This window comes from Phocoena sinus, chromosome 12 (assembly GCF_008692025.1).
Source record: "Phocoena sinus isolate mPhoSin1 chromosome 12, mPhoSin1.pri, whole genome shotgun sequence".
Taxonomy (NCBI): domain Eukaryota; kingdom Metazoa; phylum Chordata; class Mammalia; order Artiodactyla; family Phocoenidae; genus Phocoena; species Phocoena sinus.
This window is the reverse complement of record NC_045774.1, coordinates 60,959,804-60,982,602: the sequence shown is the minus strand read 5'-3', so window position 1 is coordinate 60,982,602 and position 22,799 is coordinate 60,959,804. Positions and strand designations below refer to the sequence as shown.

Below are 22,799 nucleotides of genomic sequence, written 5' to 3'. Positions count from 1 at the left end.
CAGTTTTGCCATAGTTGCTTTTTTAAAAAAAATTTATTTTATAATGGACTTTAGTTGATTTACAATGTTGTGTTAGTTTCAGGTGTACAGCAAAGTGATTCAGTTATACATATATATATATATATATATATATATATATTCTTTTTCAAATTATTTTCACATTTATATTATTACAGAATATTGAGCAGAGTTCCCTGTGCTGTACAGTAGGTCCTTGTTGGTTATCTGTTTTAAATATAGTAGTGTGTACATGTCAATCCCAAAAGACCCTTATGAAAGCAGATTCAAAAAACTCCCTTGGCCGCGTGTTCTCTTATTTAACCTTTGCTCTCAGGAACTTTTTCCACTTCATTAACCCAGATAATTTTTTTGCGGTTTGAATCATTTCTGTCCTGCTCTGTATATGGGTTGATGGAGAGCAGCTGGTTACCATATCAGGTGCAATTACAACCTGGAAGACCTGAATAAAGAAGTTAATGTGGGGAATATTAAAAACTGAAACACTCATATAATAAAAAATGGACACTGAAAACTTCAAGCTGAAATTTCTTTCAGTTTCTTTTAAAACAAGGTATACGAAATCTAGAATCAAATTTAGAATTAGACAGATTGAAAGTTTTTTGTGACCTGTGCTTTTTAATTTTGAAATTTCAGATCTTCTACAAATGCATAAGCAGAATCCACTTAACATTAAGTCAATTTCCTATTAGCATTTTTTATCTATAGCCATACTTGATTTAAAAAGCAAAACAAAGCAAAAACAAACAAACAAGACTCAGAACCGATACTTCTGATAAGTCAATCCTTTCAACCAGAGAATACATAAGAGAAACTTCATTCTATTTCATTGTTATTATAAAATATAAATTTTTCTAAGAGCTTGCCATGTATCAGGCACTGTATTTAGTACTTTATATGTAATATCATATAATCTTCCAAAAGTTCATGAAGTGGGTACAATCTTTAGCCCCATTTTTCAGATAAGAAAACTGAATCACAGAGAAGGTATGTGTTTTTCCTAGTCACTTGGCAGTGTTCAAACTCAGAATTGTTTGGTTACATGTTTGCTTCTAATCACTGTACTTCACTAAACCAAGGATTATGTAACTTCGAGTCTAGTGTTCTTAACCTTAACTGCCAGTGGCATCAGTGGGAAGTCAGATCAACTCACTAACCAAGTTGTCAAATTTACCATATTGGCCATTCACCTTTAACAGCTTCTAAAGGAATGTTAGATTTCATTTATTCATGATAAAGTGAATTTTTGAATTTATATACTCTGAATGTCTGCTATTTAATATAGCAAATAGAATTGCATATGTTACATGTTACATACTCCCAGTGTCTTTAGGATACTTTGAATGTTATTTTTTAGTTTCTCAAATTATAAGCATTTAAAATATTCTTTACAAAATTTCTCAAATTTTGTATTTCTAACAGTTAAAAGGTTAACTAGAAGTTATAAAAGAGAATCTTATTCATTATGAAACTTACAACTCTACTGTGTGAGATAGAAATGAGGACCTCCGGAAAGAATAATGGACCATCAATTAAAACCACTTGTCCCATACATATTAATTTAAAATGTAAAGAATTTTGAGAATCAAAAATGAATTTATCAGAATAAAAAAATGCTAGAAGATGAATATTAATCCATTGGCAAAACAAAAAAATGACTTTTTAAAATTAAAAAGATTTGGTATGAACTTAAATCCTGTCACATAGAACAGTGAGGGTTGGTTGGTTTGTTTGTTTTGATTTTTGTTTTACTTCTAAGAAGTTAGCCAAACTGCAAAATCGGAAGAGACAATCCCTTCAAGACTTCTCTTATTCCTGACACCAATTGCAAGTTTGAGATTCCTAAAACTACTCTCATGTTCGGTAATTCACTAGAAAGACTCACATTACTCACTGAAGGCTGTGTACTCACAGATCTGGCTTGTTACAGGGAAAGGATACAGATCATAATCAGCCAAGGGAAGAGACACAGAAGGTGGAGTCCAGAAGGGAACCAAATATGAGGCTTCTGGCCCTCTTCCGCCTGTGGAGTCATTGTGTTACCCCCTCCTGACCACGCTCTGTGACAGTAAGCACAGAGGACTGCCAAGCAGGGAAGCTCACTCGTTTTTGGTGTCCAGAGTTTTTTTTTTTTTTTTTTTTGCGGTACGCGGGCCTCTCACTGTTGTGGCCTCTCCGGCTTCGGAGCACAGGCTCCGGACGCGCAGGCTCAGCGGCCATGGCTCACGGGTCCAGCCGCTCCGTGGCATGTGGGATCTTCCCGGACCGGGGCACGAACCCGCGTCCCCTGCATCGGCAGGCGGACTCTCAACCACTGCGCCACCAGGGAAGCCCGTGTCCAGAGTTTTTATTGGTGCTCAGTCACAGACTGCCTATGTGGCTGACCTTTCATCTCCAGCCTCTCTTGGGGGTCAGACTAATACCTTTAGTGTCTTGTCCCTCTATTTTTTTTTTTAACATCTTCATTGGAGTACAATTGCTTTACAATGGTGTGTTAGTTTCTGCTTTATAACAAAGTGAATCAGTTATACATATACGTATGTCCCCATATCTCTTCCCTCTTGCGTCTCCCTCCCTCCCACCCTCCCTATCCCACCCCTCTAGGTGGTCACAAAGCACCGAGCTGATCTCCCTGTGCTATGTGGCTGCTTCCCACTAGGTCACAGCTGATACAGTGTGGACCAAAGCTCCTGTCATAAATCATGTCGTTAGACTGTCAGTGGCCAAAGCCCCAGGAAACAGGGATGTTCCTATCAGGCAGGATATTCCAAAGGCGTAGATTACCTTCCAGAAACCAAAGGCAAAGGCCAGACCTCCCTTTGGGTAAGGTTAATTCTTCACTACATAGATGTACACTTTTCTAAATAGTGTATTTCATAATGAGTGACCCAAAATTGAATATTATTTCTATTACCTGTTAAGTCAGACTTGTTAAAGGTGTACAAATTAGTGTGGTTTCTTTATTTTGCGGGGGGGAGCCCATTCATTTGTTTAACTTGGTAAGTTTTCAGTTTTTAAATTTTATTTCATTTTATTTTATTTATTTATTTTTGGCCACACTGCATGGCTTGCAGGATCTTAGTTCCCTGACCAGGGATTTAACCCGTACCCTCAGCAGTGAAAGCGTGGAGTCCTAACCACTGGACCACCAGGGAATTCCTGCATTTTTTAAATTTCAGCGTTTTCATTTGACAAACTGATTTTCAGTAAGTTGGCCATTTGGAGAATTGGTTTGGAGGCAAATTGAGTTTCACTGAATAACTTAGACAGTGGTTCTCAAATTCAGGTAAGCATCAGAGTCTCTCGGATGGCCCATTACAACCCAGATTGCTGGGTCCCACTCTGAATTTCTGATTGTGTAGGTCTGGGCTGGAGCTCCATAAATCTATACTCTATAGAGTTCCCAGGAGATACTGATGTTGCTGACCCAGGGGCCACACTTTGAGAACCACTGGAATAGAGGGTGTGATCTATGGCACATGAGAAGGATGAGATGCGTCCTTGAGGTGAGGCAGAAAAAAGGGCAGAGAAGTCAGGAGGCAAGGCACTACTTTCCATGTCTTATGGCAAGAATGTTCGGGACTGCTACCCATATCAGGTTAGCTGTGGGACGCCAGGATCGAGAGAATGAGTTAAGGGAGAGAGCCTCAACACAAGTCACCCCAGAGAACAGCTGTGGGATTCAGCGCCGCTCTGTGTGTGAGGTGTGCAGAGTCATCTGTGTGTTACTGTAACTATTTGGACAGCAAAGTGATTTGCAGGGGCTTGAGTGAAGGAAGTTTTGCAGAAGCATTTCAAAAACCAAAATCAGTCTTTAACTTGTAAAACTTTTTTCTTTCCTAGTTTCTCTAGGACTTTGTCTTGTTCTCTTGCTTTTTAAGTCCCGTAACTGTCTTCTTTTCTGTCCCATCTCAGGCCATGTTCAGTCTTTGTATGGTGGAAAGTGGTGCTGACGAGGTGAATTTACACGGTGTGACCAGCCTCGGCTTAAAGCAAGCTCTGGAATTTGCATACACAGGACAGGTATGGTACCATACGTCATCTGAGAGGCTTAACATTTTAAGTGCACCTAAACAGAGGAGATTATTCATGAGATTTAGAGATTTTTCTTGTTATTCACTTTGAGGTTAAAAAAAGTTTTACATCTACTTAAGGTTACAGCTAAAATAATGGAAAGGTAAGTAAAATAATTTGATCTTAAATATTTTAATCTTAGCTCAGTTGCTTGCTGGTGTAATTTTAAAATATCCTGAAGAATTATTATGTGGGAAAGAGTTTGGAAGATAACTTGAATTCTCGTTGTCATCACTGAAGCTCAGTGACTCAATCATGGCTTTACTGGCTTAAAAACAAGAACGCTCCCCGCCCCCCGCCCCCCAAAAAAGAATCTAAAGCTGTAAAGAGCTCCGTCTAGCATCTTGACACCCTGTCCTCTACATACATTTCAGGATCAGGGCCTCAAGTAATAGATTAGAATGTGATGGTTTGAAAGCCAAAGTTGCTCATCATTAAAATTGTTATAGGATTTATAGGAATCTTCAGAGAACATTCGTTTTCTTTCTTTTTTAAAATGAAAGAATAATAGTGACAACTAGTAGAATACAAAAGCCATGTCAGTGTATGACTGTCATAGCAAATCAAAACAAAACTTCATAAAGACAATATAAATCCAAATCTGAAGCTTCACGGTTCATATCTAATTTCATGTTAGTGTAACAGTTATTAGAATACACAAAACCCTTCCTTTTAGAATTATTTTTTAACTGAAATATAACTGACATGTAACATTCTATTAGTTTTAGGTGTACAACACAGTGATTTGAAATATGTATATATTGCAAAATGATTGCTATAATAAGTTAACATCCATCCCCACATATAGCTACAAATTTTCTGTGTCATGAGGACTTTTAAGATCTACTGTCTTAGTGCCTTTCAAAAATACAATACAGTATTGTTAACTATAGTTGCCACGCTATACATTACATCCCCAAGACTTATTTATCTTATAACCGAAAGTTTGTACCTTTCAGTTGTAATATAAATAACTTCACCCTTCACCCATTTTGCCCACCCTTCTCACCCACTATTTTTATTTGAGAACTACTCAACTACATCAAACCAGATACCGACTAGAGGTTTATCTTCTTTTATAGAGTTTTGTTCTTTAATTCCATTTCATCCAGCTTATGTTCAGTGTCTGCTGAGCTAAAATAAGGGTTTCTTCTCTTGGCAGGCTCACATCCTGGTGGGAGAGAGTTATATACATAATTCCATGTCCTCACTGTGATGGGAGGTATAATAGAAGCAGAATATAAGACATAGTGGGAGCAAAAAGGAGGGTGTGGTTAACTGGGGCGATCAGTGCAAATCTTTACAGAGAACGTGGTATTTGGGTCTTGAAGAATGTTGGGAGTTCACCTTTTTACTAAATTTTTTTATTTAGAGGCTTATTAAAGTGTATGATATTATCCATTCTCTTTTCTATAGCTGGTAGAGTTTGAGATATGTTTCATAGGATAACTGAGGTAACTCTGGCAGCTGAAATGAAAATAGTGATAGAAAGGAAAAAGTCATCCATCAAGTAGCAGGTACAAAGGAAAATAGAAGGGAGAGGGATCACAAATTCAGGGTCAGCCCAACCAAATATCATGCCTTAGGAAATTAACACAGACAGTTATTGTTCACAGAGTTGCCAAAACATATTCCTAGTGAGGTGAGTGAATAATGTGTTGTATGCTTTTTGGCTTACAGATGTGAAGAAAGACATCAGCTATAAATTGTGTCTCGTGTATATTTCTTTCTTCACACCTGAATTACAGCTATACCTGCATTTGCCCATCTCTAAAGTACGATTGATAACCTATAGCTCACACTTCACTGGTGTACAATGGGGATGCAATAGTAAATATTGCTTTTTGATAAAGCTACCCAAATAAGTAGTTTCTATACTTAGATGCATTAACAACGAAATGGTTTAAGCTTAGAGGCTATAGACTGCAAAGCGTGTTTAAATCACTGGTAAACAAAAGAGCACAAAAATTGCTGTGAACGCTGAGGTAAAACGCACACTCAGATATAAGTGGCTGCCTTATTGTTGGCCTTGATTGTTTTGTGGTTTCTTTCACAATGGCTAAGTTTACATGTATATATGTATAAACGTCTGTATATGTAAACATATATATATATATAAATTTATATATATGTTTCCTTTCCCTGAAAGTCTCCTTTGCCTCACCTGTTCATCTCTCCCCCTCTCCCCTTGACAACTGCTAACTGATCTTTTTACTGTCTCTATAGTTTTGCCTTTTTCAAAATGTCATATACTTGGAATCATGTAGTATGTAGACTTTTTCTGGCTTCTTTTACTTAGCAATATGCATTTAAGGTTCCTCCATGTCTTTTGTGACTTGATAGATCATTTTTATTGCTGAGTACCTTCTATTGTGTGGATATATGAAGGGCATCTTGGTTGCTTCCAGTTTTTGGTGATTATGAATAAAGTTGCTCTTAATGATATACACACACACACACACACACACACACACACATATATGTATATGTATATGAAGTGTCTGTGGCACAAAGGATCTATGAAACGTGAGCTGAAGATAGCATAACGGCATTAGGGGAGCTGACTTTCTGAAGGGTAAGGAGACGGCTTGGGAAGAAGGAAGAAGTTTGCAGAAAGACAGCCATATCCTATTGTCTGGGAGTCATATGCTCATATTGCACTTTTATGAGAAAAAGGAAACCAAATAAGAATACATTTTTATACACACACACACACACACACACTCACACATATATCCAATGTAAGTGCTTAAAAAAAAACTCTAGGGCAAGACGTAGAGTTGCATTTATTCTGCCCAGTGACCCACTCTTGACATGTGCCTCCACACAGGGGTGACAGCCCTGCAGCATATACAGCAGCAACTCATCTGTTCAGATTGTGCACAGAGGGGTAAAGAAGTGGGCTGGCATTTCATGGAGCACCCTCTGCAAGAACCGGGGCACTGCCCTAGGCACTTCACGTGTGCTGTGTAGCCTAATCTTCTAGACAGCTCTTAGGAATTCGGTGATCCTCTCTTAAAGATGACAGGCCCCGGAAGGTGCAGTGAATGACCAAGATCATTCTCCCAGGGCATGTCGACCCAGTGAGTCAAACCCAGTCCTCTTAATTTCAAATCCATTGTTTATTCTTAACCCCTTCTTAATGTTCTATGTCATTAAGAAAGGGTTAAGTCATATTTGTTATACTTTATTGAGGGAGGCAGGGAAGTGTTTGGACATTTTAGAGAGTGAACTCTTTTTTTTTTTTTTTTTTCCGATACGTGGGCCTCTCACTGCTGTGGCCTCTCCCGTTGCGGAGCACAGGCTCCGGACGCGCAGGCTCAGCGGCCATGGCTCACGGGCCCAGCTGCTCTGCGGCATGTGGGATCTTCCCGGACGGGGGCACGAACCTGTGTCCCCTGCATCGGCAGGTGGACTCTCAGCCACTGCGCCACCAGTGAAGCCCAAGAGTGAACTCTTTTTGATGGTTCTCTCAACCTGGGTGCTCTTCCAACACTCAGTTCACGAAGGCTTCGAGTTGCTACACTTGTACTCTGTATGTGATTATCCTTTGCTGCAGAGTGGAAGTTGATACAGTCTTTCTTGGACGACATCCATGGCAGTTTGGTTTCTTAAACGCCAAAATGACTATAATAAATCTGTTTTCCCTTTGAGACGTGAACATAGATGATGGCAAAAAGTGGAATTGTGGTATACTTGGGAAATGCAAAAAAGCTTTCTCTTACTCTGAAAATGAAATTAACAGTAAGCAGAGTTTAGAATATGGAAACGTGGATAAAAGTGTAGTTCTTCAATTTCTTAATTGTTATTTACTATTGCAGACATTCGCTGATATATGGTCTTTAGCCTTGATATATATGTAGATTTGTAAAAATCAGAGTTAACATTGTATTTATCTACCTATAGATATTTCTGCTGACAGTTGATTATACCTTTAGTCTGTTGTAGTAAGCATAGTATAAAATGTCAAGTATTTTAAGTGTCTGAAAATGATTGCTGCTTTGGGAAAGAAATTGGAAGTATAGAGTAGGTGTGATGAATGAGTGCCACTGTGTAACAAGGTGTGTGTGTGTGTGTTCCTCCTACACACTGTTCTAAAGCATAGCCTTCTTAAAATTGGTCACAGATTCCATCCAGGAAATTTTAAAGAAAAATCAAATTTTCCTCCTAATGCTAATACATCCTTTGAAAATACATGCACTTTTCTTTTCTTATCAAGGAACACACACATTCTGCCTTCGCACTAATTAGAGGCGTGCGCTTCCTGTGGGCACACACTGCTTGGGGTACAGCCTGAGCAGAGCCCCACATGCATTGCAGCCCTCGTGGGCGACCTTGCACAGCCCTGTGCAGCGGAACTGGCCGTGGAGGGCAGAGGAGCCAGGCTTCTCTGCAGGCCCTGTTCTGGGCTGCCTCTGGGAGCTGGGTTCAAAGCAGAGGGTATGATGTAAACTGTCACTGGGCAGATCTGCCTTAGGGAGAAAAGGACAAAGTGAACCTAAGAAAACCAACTCTCACTTAACTCTGGTGAGCAAGAGGACCCTGTTACCACGGCCTCCCCAATCTCCTTGCTTTCCACCTCTGGCCAGGAATTCATTCGTGCTTCAGACCAGTCCTGAGTAGAAGAGACATGAAAAAGAAGGGGGAAAAAGGATTCTAATGGAGATGTTGCCTGAGGGGAGGAATCCCTGTCCAAACTGGACAAGAGGTCGGCCACCCAGGAGCAACAAGGGTTGCTGAGAAAACCAGCCAGAGTGAGGAGCACTTAACAGCAAGACCCTTTCATAGAGAGAAGAGCCCTTCTCAAAAGGTGGAAGGACACATGCAATCCCAAAGGTCTTGGATATACCTCTAGGAATTTGAGTAGCTAAGGACCCCAAATGAAAGCAAATAGGACTGAGAACCACAATGAAGTTCACTGTTTCAGCGCTCTGGTTGCCATGATGTCGGGGAAGATAGGCTGTATGCCAAGTACTGTGCTATATGCCTTCATATAGTAGAGCAAGGGGTTCAAGACAGCTAGCTTCCTCTTACTTTCCTGAGAACTCTCCACCTGTTTTGTCCCTTGCAGTCTGATGGAGAGATTCCAGAAATGCAGTAAAGAGAGAAACTATGCACTAAACGATAGTGAGATTTGTAGTCTCCTTTGAAATTTCCCAGGAGTACCCCTCCAGGTACTGAAAACCTTGTCAGCCATGAACCAGCTACATCATATCTGGACAGATAAAAAGGATTCTTTGGTATCTGTTTTTCCCCTGCTTTTCTCTTCATATCCAATAACTCCAGCCCTTGGTTCCTTAATATCATGGAAGAATCCATCTCTGTGGGGACACACATCCTAATTACCTTCCTCTGATGCAGAGAATGCTTTAGTACAGTCTTCACAAGGATATTTTGTGTAACTATTAATATTTTGAAGTCTTTGGAAATCTGGAAAAGTATGATACTCTGTGAAGTGAAAAATACTTTTTTTTTTAGGTATAACTCTGCTCATGCAATTGGGAATTGAAAAGTAAAAGAAATTGCCGCTTATCATACACCATGATCAAGTGGGATTTATCTCAGGGATGCAAGGATTCTTCAATGTATGCAAATCAATCAATGTGATACACCATATTAACAAATTGAAGGAGAAAAACCATATGATCATCTCAATAGATGCAGAAAAAGCTTTCGACAAAATTCAACACTGATTTATGATAAAAACTCTCCAGAAAGTGGGCATAGAGGGAACCTACCTCAACATCATAAAGGCCATATACGACAAACCCAGAGCAAATGGTGAAATCATTCTCAATGGTGAAAAACTGAAAGCATTTTCTCTAAGATCAGGAACAAGACAAGGATGTCCACTCTCGCCACTATTATTCAACATAGTTTTGGAAGTCCTAGCCATGGCAATCAGAGAAGAAAAAGAAATAAAAGGAATACAAATCAGAAAAAAAGAAGTAAAACTGTCACTATTTGCAGATGACATGATACTATACATAGATAATCCTAAAGATGCCACCAGAAAACTACTAGAGCTAATCAGTGAATTTGGTAAAGTAGCAGTATACAAAGTTAATGCACAGAAATCTCTTGCATCCTATATACACTAATGATGAAAGATCAGAAAGAGAAGTTAAGGAAACAATCCCATTCACCATTGCAACAAAAAGAATAAAATACCTAGGAATAAACCCTCCTAAGGTGGTAAAATCTGTACTCAGAAAACTATAAGACACTGATGAAAGACATAAAAAATGACACAAACAGATGGAGAGATATACCATGTTCTTGGATTGGAACAATCAATATTGTGAAAATGACTATACCACCCAAAGCAATCTACAGATTCAGTCCACAGAACTAGAACAAACAATCTTAAAATTTGTATGGAGACACAAAAGACCCTGAATAGCCAAAGCAATCTTGAAGGAAAAAAAATGGAGCTGGAGGAATCAGACTCCCTGACTTCAGACTGTACTACAGTAATCAAGACAATATGGTACGGGCACAAAAACAGAAATGTAGATCACTAGAACAGGATAGAAAGCCCAGAGATAAACCCAAGCACCCATGGTCAACTAATCTATGACAAAGGAGGCAAGGATATACAACGGAGAAAAGACCGTCTCTTCAATAAGTGGTGCTGGGAAAACTACAAAGCTACATGTAAAAGAATGAAATTAGAACACTCCCTAACACCATACACAAAAATAAACTGGATTAAAATGGATTAAAGACCTCAATGTAAGGCCAGATAGACACTATAAAACTCTTAGAGGAAAACATAGGAAGAACACTCTTCGACATAAATCACAGCAAGATCTTTTTTGATCCACCTCCTAGAGTAATGGAAATAAAACCAAAAATAAACAAATGGGACCTAATGAAACTTAAAAGCTTTTGCACAGCATAGGAAACCAGAAGCAAGATGAAAAGACAGCCCTCAGAATGGGAGAAAATATTTGCAAACAAATCAATGGACAAAGGATTAATCTCCAAAATATATATACAGCTCATGCAGCTCAATATTAAAAAAACACAGGCTTCCCTGGTGGCGCAGTGGTTGAGGGTCCGCCTGCCGATGCAGGGGACACGGGTTCATGCCCCGGTCCGGGAGGATCCCACATGCCGCGGAGTGGCTGGACCCGTGAGCCATGGCTGCTGAGCCTGTGCGTCCGGAGCCTGTGCTCCGCAACGGGAGATGCCACAACAGTGAGAGGCCCACATACCGCAAAAAAAAAAAAAATTAAAAAAACAAACAACCCAATCCAAAAATGGGCAGAAGACCTAAATAGACATTTCTCCAAAGAAGACATGCAGATGGTCAAGAGGCACGTGAAAAGCTGCTCAGCATCACTAATTATTAGGGAAATGCAGATCAAAACCACAATGAGGTATCACCTCACACCAGTTAGAATGGGCATCATCAGAAAATCTACAAACAACAAATGGTGGAGAGGTTGTGGAGAAAAGGGAACCTTCTTGCACTGTTGGTGGGAATGTAAATTGATATAGCCACTATGGAGAACAGTATGGAGGTTCCTTAAAAAACTAAAAAATAGAATTACCATATGACCCAGCAATCCCACTACTGGGCATATACCCAGCGGAAACCATAATCCAAAAAGACATGTGCACCCCAGTGTTCTTTGCAGCACTATTTACAATAGCCAGGTCATGGAAGCAACCTAAATGCCTATCGACAGATGAATGGATAAAGAAGTTGTGGCACATATATACAATGGAATATTACTCAGCTTTAAAAAGGAACGAAACTGGGTCATTTGTAGAGACGTGGATGGACCTAGAGACTGTCATACAGAGTGAAGTAAGTCAGAAAGAGAAAAACAAATATTGTATATTAACGCATATATATGGAATTTAGAAAAATGGTACAGATGAACCTGTTTGCAATGCAGAAATAGAGACACAGATGTAGAGAACAAATGTATGGACACTAAGCGGGGTAAGGAGGGGTGGGATGATTTGGGAGATTGGGAATGACATATATACACTAATATGTATAAAATGATAACTAATAAGAGCCTGCTGTATAAAAAATAAAAATTAAATTAAAATTAAAAAAATAAATAAATTTCCCCTTAATTTTCATGCTCTTGTATAGTAAAGGTTTTCCTCCTGATTCTCATTTGATTCCCTAATGTATTCACATGACTTTTTTTATAGCCCTAGTAAGGCAGACACTGTAGCATTAGATTTTGATGATCACTGAAACTGTTTATTCTCTACAACTAGAATACTTTTCTCCAGAGACCAGCATCAGGCCTGGCAGCAGAGTCACAGGAGTCTTACTTGAAACTGCCTTCTCATAAACCCATCCCTTCAGGGATAGATGTGTCACTCACTTTACATGAGAAAATGTCCCCATCAGATTTACTTATAAGCATAGCCTGGTTGAACTAAATGGTAGCACATGGAAGAAACCTGGGAGGTATTTTTCTTAAATGCTTCTCTTGGGAGCAGCATTAAGACCATTCATGTGGTTTAAATATTTTAGCTGCAGAATCCTTTCTTCACCTGGCAGTACCTACAGAAGCCTGGCAAGTAAGAGGCCCCTGAGGCGCCCACACTGTGCCCCAGGCTCCAGAGCACACAGTCTAAAATCCACATTCCAAGGAAGAATATTTTGAATTGTGCAGAAAGTGATTATTTTCTTCTTACGTTAATTCTTGTCAGAGCTGTGCCAGAGTCCGTAACTGGATTGTTGACGTAGAAAGTGTGAGAAGAGTGAAATGAAGGGAAAAAGTTTGAACTCCATCAGTGAGTTTTCACTTTCTTGAATCTTTTGAAACTCTGTAGTATTGCCTTCGGAGGGAGTTTCTCTTTTATCAGTGGATTATTGAAACAAACAAGCAAGCAGATATGTCTGTTTATTGTTATGGGGTGAAGATGTTACAGGTTCCCATGCATCGTTTCCTGGAAAGTGTCAAACTTGACAGATAAGAACCAGATGCCAAATGAAATTTTTATGGCATCTCAAGGTGTCACGTAAAATGATAAATCCTTGACATGGTTTGATGGCCCAAAGTGGTAAGGACAGGTTGGAGACTTAAACGTTTATTGTGAAAAACTGAGAAGTGAGATTTTAAAAGTCCGGATCCTGACTGATCCCTAGAAACTTAACTTTTCTCAGCTGAAGACCCAAGAACAATGCCACTGGACCCGAAGCCTGTCTGTTCCTCATGGAGAGCAGAGATTCAGGCAAAGTGAAGTCATACGAGAGGCCCCCTACCTGTAAAGCAGGGTCAGTTCTGACATTCTGTACCTCGTGCCAGCCAGTTCTCCCTCATGAAATCCGTGTGTGCTGTCTTCTCAGAAAGGACTCAGGGTACAGTTTGTACTGCAGGCATTACAAAGCTATCTGCTCAGCATAACAATCTCTAAAACGTCTCTGTGTGAGGACGTATAACTGTGGCCACACTTCTGTGGTCAGCTTTCCCATTTGGTATAAAACTGATACTTTGATTTAAAAAAAAAAAGTGTTTCCTGGCTTTTCCTTAATAATTTGCAAGTTTGGGGTTTCTTAGTTGTCTGATAGTCACTCTGCAGAAACAGAACGGCCCTCTCACCCACCCAACGTTTGACTCAGATATTGAGACTGATAACACCACATGTGCACCAAGAAGATAGGAAAGGGTTTAGTACTCACATAGTGAGGTTTTCTGGGGATAAAAGGGTGGACCCCAGTAGGTCCAAAAATGACTTCAGAGAACAGTTAGGGGTGATTGATTGGCTTTGGTGTTTATTATGGTTGGGGGGTGGGGCTGGAGCGTTGTCCACGCGGGCGGGGGCTTGTGTGGTTTGAGCTTCCACCAGCATCAAGGGAGAGAGGACTCAGACTTTCTTGTATATTTTCTTCCAGGTGTGGGGCAAGCAGGGAAGAGGGAGTGGTGGGGCTTGAGAGCTGTCAGCAGTCACACATCAAGAATGGAGTCAGACTCCAGTGCGTTAGTCTAGCATTTTGCTTGAGTCATAGCCCACATTTCAAGCACAGACATTTTCCTTTGGCACACTGTGAAACTCAGTCACTTATTGAAAACAAAATGTGTTTGAACAATATGCTTACAGCATTTATAATCTTTCTTGGCATCAGTTCTGTGCTGAGGAACCCACTGTGGGCCAAGGTGCTTGAGCTCATGCGTACAGAACACTGTGGTAATAGATGACAAGGATGAGTGTGGCCCCTCTCTGTTTTAACCTTGTCTTTGTTCTATAAAACTCCATTTAAATGATCTGGATTTGTTGCCCTTGGGTCCTCCTCTCTCCTTCCCACACTTTCTACCTCCCACCTCCACCCTACTGCCAGGACAGGGAATTGAAAGAGAAGTATTCCCTGTATGCTCTTGATAATGGTTTTATTGTCATAAGTGGGGCAAGAAACAATCACTTCTTTTCTAGGTGATGTCCTCCAAAGTAGAAACAGATAATATACAGCAATTCAAAATAGTAGGTCCACCCCACTAAGCTAACTCAGGGTGTATTTTGCATTTCTGTGCATTTGTGTCTCTTTGTTTTGGCAGAAAGTTCCATTGCTAGATGTTTTTTATTTTATCCTGTCCATCTGAGTTTTTCCTTTGCTATGGTGGATGGGCAGCAACTCCTGTTTGGAATATTTCTAATCAGACATCATTACAATTGTGTTCTTTCTTGATCATTGGAGTTTCTAAGGGTTGGCTGTGCTCAGAATCATTCCCTAAGGAAATTCTGACCCTTCCTTTAGGTGTTCCATCAAATCATCTCTGAGTGGAGGGAGGTTAACAGTTTATTTAGTAGAGAATCTTGATTAGCTCCTTAGTTTTCATAAGAGGATGTCAGCCTATTGATGGCTTTTTAAAGGACGTGAACTTTTCCCCTTATTTAGCAAAAGAGAATGATTGCACGCCAGCCTCAGCCTGTTTGCTAGAAAACTCTCATTAAAAGTTCATTGGGAGGGCTTCTCTGGTGGCGCAGTGGTTGAGAGTCCGCCTGCCGATGCAGGGGACACGGGTTCGTGTCCCGGTCCGGGAAGATCCCACATGCCGCGGAGCGGCTGGTCCCGTGAGCCATGGCCGCTGAGCCTGTGCGTCCGGAGCCTGTGCTCCGCAACGGGAGAGGCCACAGCGGTGAGAGGCCTGCGTACCGCAAAAAAAAAAAAAAAAAAAAGTTCATTGGGAGAAATTATACACATAATAGATTCCCAGAAGATGTGCAGTCCGTCCATCTGGCTTGGTGGTTCTCAACCTCATCTGTCAGGCCTTAGTATAAAAAGGCCATCTTTACTATCCTGAAATGAAATTCCTAATAATGTAACTTACCCACACAAATTACTCTGAACATTAATAAGAATGTCTTAACCATATATAAAGAATACACAGAAGGAAAGAGGGTATGATGAAAATCATACGTATTTCAGTATGTACATGCTGGAGCAGAACTTTTCAGAAGAGAGAATGAAATAGTTGCCTGTCTACAGCTATAGGGAGAATCATCATGCTGGGACAGCTGCATACAGATGCAGAATGACACATGGGTGTTTTGCTGATAACTGAGATATCACAAGGGTATGCCCTAGGCGGCATGATTTTCTAAAAGAGTGAGCAACTCTTAGTAAAATTCCGTACGAAACAAAACAGTTGTCTTCTTTTGGTTTCTATTGTGTTAGCATTCTTGGAAAATTCAGTGTATCTTGACACAAAACAAACAAAAAATTTTGTTTATATGTAAAACAGATTCTAGACTTAGAGTTTTATAAACAGGTTTTTCACTTATGTACATCAGGGCACTCAGATATACAGGATTTAGGGCAGTTCTTTGCAGTTGGTGGCTGTCCTGTACATTGCCTGGCCACTGCCCAGCAAAGGCCAGTAGTGTCCCCCTGTCCTGGGGCAACCAAAAATACCTGCATGCGTTTCTAAATTGCTCCCTGAAAGGTTGTCCTGTCTCTATTAAAAACCACTGCTCATCTACTCTAAGTCTTATACCTGGATCAAGGTATCAAGGGAGAAAATCAGAAAAGTGAATGTCTGAATTTTGAAGAATCTCTTTATTAACTTTTACTTTTTATGCAAAGTTTATAAAATACACGTACAACGGTATTAAAAGTATCACCAGGTAAGTCATTAAGTGTTAGTCTTAATTTCTGCAGGAAAATTTCCATTAGATCTCAGGGCCTAGAGAAGCTAGAGTTCATTTTAGTATTTTCATCTTTTGTTAGGCTGCATTTCCTTTTTAGTTTTGATGCTAGGAAGCTTAGAGCCATATTTGCAGCCCACTTTTAATAGTTATGAGGATATATATACATAATATATCTCCTCTCCTGACCTCGTATCACTTTTTGTTTCCTATTTTCTCCTTGCTTGAGTTATGTTTCTAATTTTTAAATGCTTGCATTGATGCCTCAGAGCCTTCTGAAAATGAGTATATGTAAATAAATAAAGTGAGTAAAAATATTTGGGAGCTCTATCTGAAAGTTTTGGTACATTAATGTTATTTGTAGGCATGAAAAAAAGTGGTGCTACACCCCATTAGTTCTGCCTGCAAAAATGAGTGTCTGCAGAATCCCAAATTGTTCCATAAATAAGCCATTCTACTTGCTTCCTAAAGTTTTTCCACCCTTATTTTCAGAACTAAAATTAAGAAGCATGCAAATTTTATAAATTACTATTTTTTCATCTTTTGAAAATGAAAAAATCACCCAAATGTTTATACAAACATAAAGAAGAATGAAAGTGAAAGGCCATATTCACCCAAATTCTCACTTACTTACACATTATATGTTATCTTTCTTTTTTTTCCTGGCCTTTGGCCATCTCCTGAGTAATTTAATATAGATTTTTTGTGATTATAACTTACTTTAATGTCTTTTCTGGAAATAGATAAAAGTATATTTATCCATAAATGCATAGTATATAAACAATGCTGCCTTATTATATAATACAGTTTTTAAAAAAATTTGGATTATTTTAAATAAATTCATGGGCCTGGAATTACTTGATCAAGAGGAAGAACATATTTTTTGTGAGATTGCCTTCTGGAGGAGTTTTGCAAGAGCTGCTATTGGACAATGAACTTTATAAATTTCTTTCCTTAAAAAAGAATTCTTGAGCCCTCTGCTGGAAACGTTTAGTATTTCTATGGAGTAGTAATATATGGGCGTTTTACAATTCTAAATGTAAGATTTTTTTAAAACGAAAACAACCTGATAGCAAAAGTATATGGCCTTTGTGGTTAATTTCAAGATAAAAGCATAAGTAGCCAAACAAAACTTTTGAGAAGATTTATACTGCAAGTCGATATTCCATTTGAGTAGAATAATGATGCTAATATTCAAATGAAGGGCTAATTCAAAGGCACTGAATGTCCTAAGTTAATTTGTGAATATTTTATCTCCTTTGTATACTTCATAAAAACCATCCATTTGTAGTTTGTTCTCAAGTTGAGATCCATTAATTCATCAAGTAGTTAATGAGCACCTACTATGTGTTAAGGACTCACTAGATGTTAGGGCTGCATTGATGGAAATCACGCAGTGAATGCTTTCTCAGAGTGGCTTGAAGAGTGAACGGAAATGCCAGATCAACACACCATTGCATTTATTGGAAATGGATTACCAGGGGCCTGAATTGTTTGTGTATGGAGCATGGTGAAGCATCTGAGGATGTTCAGTGCTCCAAAAGGTACACTAGTTCAGATAGGAGAAAGAGTAATTGAGCTGTAATACTTCATAGAGAACTACCTGCATTTTACTTTGCAGGGATATACGGTAATTGAATAGATGTAGCTCTTGAAAAACTGATTATAGCCATGCATCCTTGTGTTAGCATATATCTGTCAGGGTAGAAATGGTTTGGCACAGCCCAAAGAGTATAGGCACTGACCTTAGAGGCAACCAAGCTTGATTCCAGCCTGTGGCAGCTTTGGAGACCTGTTGATTAAATTCCACTATAAGTATCAACTCTGCTAGTTGTTGCTGGGAAAAGTTACTGTTATCACTTCAAATCCATGATTCCCAAATCTCAGATGGATGCGCATCCTAGCCAGGCAGTGCTAATCTGTTTCCGTAGAAATTTGCTTTCCTCCTCTCCCTGATAAATTTTTCATTTCTTCTCCTCTTTTCAAACCCTTCCCCTCTCATTACCCTACCTCTGGTCAAATACCGCAAGGGAGACTCACCTTCCACTGAGAAAATAGATACAGACAGGAAGATCTTCATCTTTTCACCATCGAATCTCCAAACCTCCATGTTTCTGTGCACTTACTTTGTTGGAAGAAGTAACCTTGCTTTGTCAAAGGTTAATCTCTCCCCTGAAGCTCTGGATCCTACTCCCTCTTTTCCCCTCAGACATCACTCCTGAATCTTCATTTCTGTCTCTTCTATCATCAGTTTCTCCTTCTCCACTGGAACATTCCCACCAGTATGTAAACATGCTTTATTGTTCTCTCAGAATCCTTTTCTTGTTCTTCTATTCTTCTTCAGCTACCATTTATTCCTCTACTTTTCCTTCGCAGCAGAACTTATGAAAAGAGTTGTGTAAACTTACTCACTTTTCCTCATTTTTTACTCTTCCACTCATCAAGTCTGGAGACTTCCATCTTCAGCATTCCACTGAAACTGTCCTTGACAGTCACAGATATTGTGAAACCAATTGAATGACATCCTTGTGACCTCTCAGCTGCATTCAACACAGTCAACCTGCCTCTCCATCGAAGCCTTTTCTCTCTTGGCTTTTGTGACACCACACTCTGTGGGTTCTTATTCTGTGCCCCCCAGCTCCCCTCCCCATCATTCCTTTCCAGATGTCTTTGCTTGCTCCTCCCTCTGTAGGCTCTGAATTCCTCAGGTGTCAGGACCCTTCTGTTTAGTCTAACCAGCTTCCTGGATAGGGTCATCCAGACCCATGTTATATGGTACAACCTTATGCTGTTGACTGCCAGCCCCCGTCTACACTCCAGACTAGGGATCAGCAAACTTTTTCTGTGAAGGGTCAGATAGCAAATAATTTAGGCTTTGCAGGCCATATACAGCTCTGTTGCAACTACTCAACTCTGCTGTTGTAGCATGAAAACAGCCAGAGACAAATATGTAAATGAATGAGCATGGCTATGTTCAAATAAAACTTTATTATGGATACAGAAATTTGAATTTCATATTTTTTTTACATATCACAGTATATTATTCATCATTTGGGTTTTTCCCAACTATTAAAAAAAGATTAAAACCTTTCTTAGACATTAGCACCCAAAAATGAAATACTTAGGAATAAATCTAGCAAAATATGGACAAGATCTATATGAGGAAAATTACAAAACTCTGATAGAAGAAATCAAAGAACTAAATAAATGGAAAGATAGTCCACATTTATGGATAGGAAGACTCAATACTGTTAACATCAATATGTCAGTCTTTCCTACTTGATCTGTAGATTCAGTGCCATCCTAATCATAATTCCAGTAAGTTATTCTGTGAATATTGACAAACTGTTCCTAACATTTCTATGGAGAGAGGTAAAGGACCTTGAAGAGCCAACACAGTACTGAAGAAGAATAAGGTTGGAGGACTGACATTACCTGACCTCAAGAGTTACTATAAAGCTACAGTAAACAAGACAGTGTGGTATTATCTGGAAAGAATAGACAAATAGATCAATGGAACAGAATAGAGAGCCCAGAAATAGACCTACATAGATATACTCAACTGATTTTTGACAAAAGAGCAAAGGCAATGCAATGGAGCAAAAATAGTCTTTTCAACAAATGGTGCTGGAACAGCCGAACATCCACATGCAAAAAAAAAAAGATGAGTCTAAACATAGACCTTACACCCTAAACAAAAATTAACTCAAAATGGGATCACAGACCTAAATGTAAAATGCAAAACTATAAAGCTTTTAGAAGATAACATGAGAACACTTAGATGACTTTGGATATGGTGATGACTTCTTAGATACAACACCAGAGGCATGACTCATGAAAAAAATAATTGATAAGGTGAATTTCATTCATATTAAAAACTGCTCTGCAAAAGTCAATATCGAGAGAATGGGAATCAAGCCACAGATTGGGAGAAAATATTCACAAAAGACACAGCTTACAAAACTGAGCATATTCTGACCATATAATCTAGCAATCATGCTCCTTGGTATTTACCCAAAGGGGTTGAAAACTTAACATTCACACAAAGTAGGCAAATGGATAAACTGTGATAAACAATGGAATAGGATTCAGCACTAAAAAGAAATGACCTATCAAGCCATGAAAAGACATGGAGGAACCTTAAATGCATATCACTAAGTGAAAGAAGCCAACCTGAAAAGGATACATACTTTGGGATTCCAACTACATGACATCTTGGAAAAAGCAAAACTATGGAGACAGTAAAAAAGATCAGTGGTTGTTAGGGGCTTGGGAGAGGAAGGGATGAATAGGCAGAGCACAGAGGATGTTTAGGGCAGTGAGAATACTCAGTATGCTACTGTAATGGTGGGTACATGTTGTTATACATTCATCCATACCCAACACCAGGATTAAACCCTAATGTAAACTGTGGCCTTCAGGTGATAATAATGTGTTAATATAGGTTCACCGATTGTAACAAGTGTACCACTCTGGAGGGAAACATTAATAATGGGGGAGGTTATGCATGTGTAGGGGAAGGAGGTATGTGGGACTCTATACCTTCTGCTCCATTTGTTGTGGACCTAAGAGTGCTCTAAGAGATCAAGTTTATTAATGAAAAATTTAAATTTAAATTTAAAAAATGCAAGTAAAAATTTTATCTTAAACCATTCTTAGCTCACAGGCCACACAAGAATATGTGGAAGGAAACTTTGATCTGCTACTTATAGTTTGCCAACTAGACTCGTATATTTTTGTCTACTTGATATCTCTATTTGGATGACTAATAGCCATCCAATAAGCCACAAACTTAACATATCCCCGAAATGGAACTCTTGATCTTCCCTCCAAACCTGTTTCTTCCTTTGTTTTAGTCTTGTCAGTTGATGGCACCACAGTCTACCCGGTTGGCCAAAACCTAGACTCTAAGTGCCATAAGATGAGGAAACTTGTCTTCTTTATGGTCATATCCGTAGTGCCTAGAAAGGTGCCTAGAGCACTTTAGCACTGAGAAAAGATTTGCTGTTTGAATGGGTGAATTTTTCTGCCTTCAGTTTCTTCATTTTCCATGTGGGGTTAATATTTACCTTGCAGGAGTGAGGAGTGGGGAAGAGTATAAGAAGGAGAGATAACATGTATGACATTACCTCACATGGTACCTGGTACATAGTAGGCAATGTGTGAACACTAGAAATGGGGTCATTATTTGCGAAGTAGGTTTATTTTTTCATGGAATTAACAACAACAATAATAACAATAGCAGCTACAGTTTTTTACCGTGTGAAACACGCCAGGCATTATTCTAAAAATTTTACCAGGATTATCTCATTTTATCTTTATGAAGACTTTAAGAAAATAGATAGTAGTCATCTCTCATTTTTTTATACGATGATGCTAAAAACATACGTGTCAGTGACTTGCCCACATTCCTACAGTGGCCCCTAGAGCCATACTTTTACCTCCACTCCTTATAAAGCAAATGCAAGGAATTCTCCAAATGAACCTGGAATTGGATATTAATGATGTATTTTTTCATGAAAAAAATTATTCTACAGCTTCCTTCAATGAAATGAGGCATCCCTAGCCAAGTGCTCCTACAGTATCCTGTGTCCACGCTATCTTAGCATGGATTACACCACAGCATACTGATTCCTTTTGGCTCTTTGCTTCTGCCTCTACTCAAGCACCCAGCAGTGACACAGTAGTAGCCAACTACAAATGAACATTGGCACCAGCCCTATTCATTCTTCTGGAGGCCATCCATCTTTGGATATCAGTATTTTATTTTAATTTTTATTTATTTATTTTTGGCTGTGTTGGGTCTTCATTGCTGCGAGGGCTTTCTTTAGTCGCAGTGAGCAGGGGCTACTCTTCAATGCGGTGCGCAGGCTTCTCATTGTCGTGGCTTCTCTTGTTGTAGAGTATGGGCTCTAGGCGCGTGGGCTTCAGTAGTTGTAGCTCATGGGCTCAGTGGTTGTGGCTTGCGGGCTCTAGAGCGCAGGCTTAGTAGTTGTGGTACACGGACTTGGTTACTCTGCGGCATGTGGGATCTTCCTGGACCAAGGCTCGAACCTGTGTCCCCTGCATTGGCAGGCGGATTCTTAACCACTGCGCCACCAGGGAAGCCCCAGATATCAGTATTTTAAAGTAATGTTTATTTCTTCTTTGGCCATGCTAGCATTGTAAGAAACTAGCTCTGTATGGAGACACCCAGATTCATTAGTAAAGCTTAATGCGATGAAACCTCCCATGTTCATCACACTTGAAAGAGCACTGGTGATAAAAGTGAGTCTTAATAATTAATTTGACTTTTCTTATAACCTGTAATGACCTTCATGTTTCATCATATTTAATTGCTGGGACTGCTTTTTTCTAGTTAGAAACTATCAAAAACTTGTTCTGCCTTTTCAAATAATTAGGCCTAATTTTTAAAGTAATGTTAAGTATATATAATTCATCTTTATACTTTGTTAAATATTTTGTTAATTTAAACACTGAAGAAAACTATGCTGGAAATGACTGTCTGACAGAACTATTGATCTTAGAGCTTTGAAATGCCAGAACTATGCTAATGCAGAAGGGGCTAAAAGAAAATGGGGCTT

At 39.3% G+C, this 22,799-nt stretch overlaps 1 protein-coding gene across 2 annotated transcripts in view; it reads left to right on the top strand.

Moving 5' to 3' along the window:
• The window catches only part of KLHL32 (kelch like family member 32), a 242,965-nt gene that overhangs the window by 104,675 nt on the left and 115,491 nt on the right, over positions 1–22,799 (top strand). For both annotated transcript variants that reach the window (XM_032651502.1, XM_032651501.1), the window contains exon 4: positions 3,934–4,041. In XM_032651502.1, the coding sequence (XP_032507393.1) occupies positions 3,934–4,041 (108 nt within the window). The remainder of the gene's footprint in view (positions 1–3,933; positions 4,042–22,799) is intronic.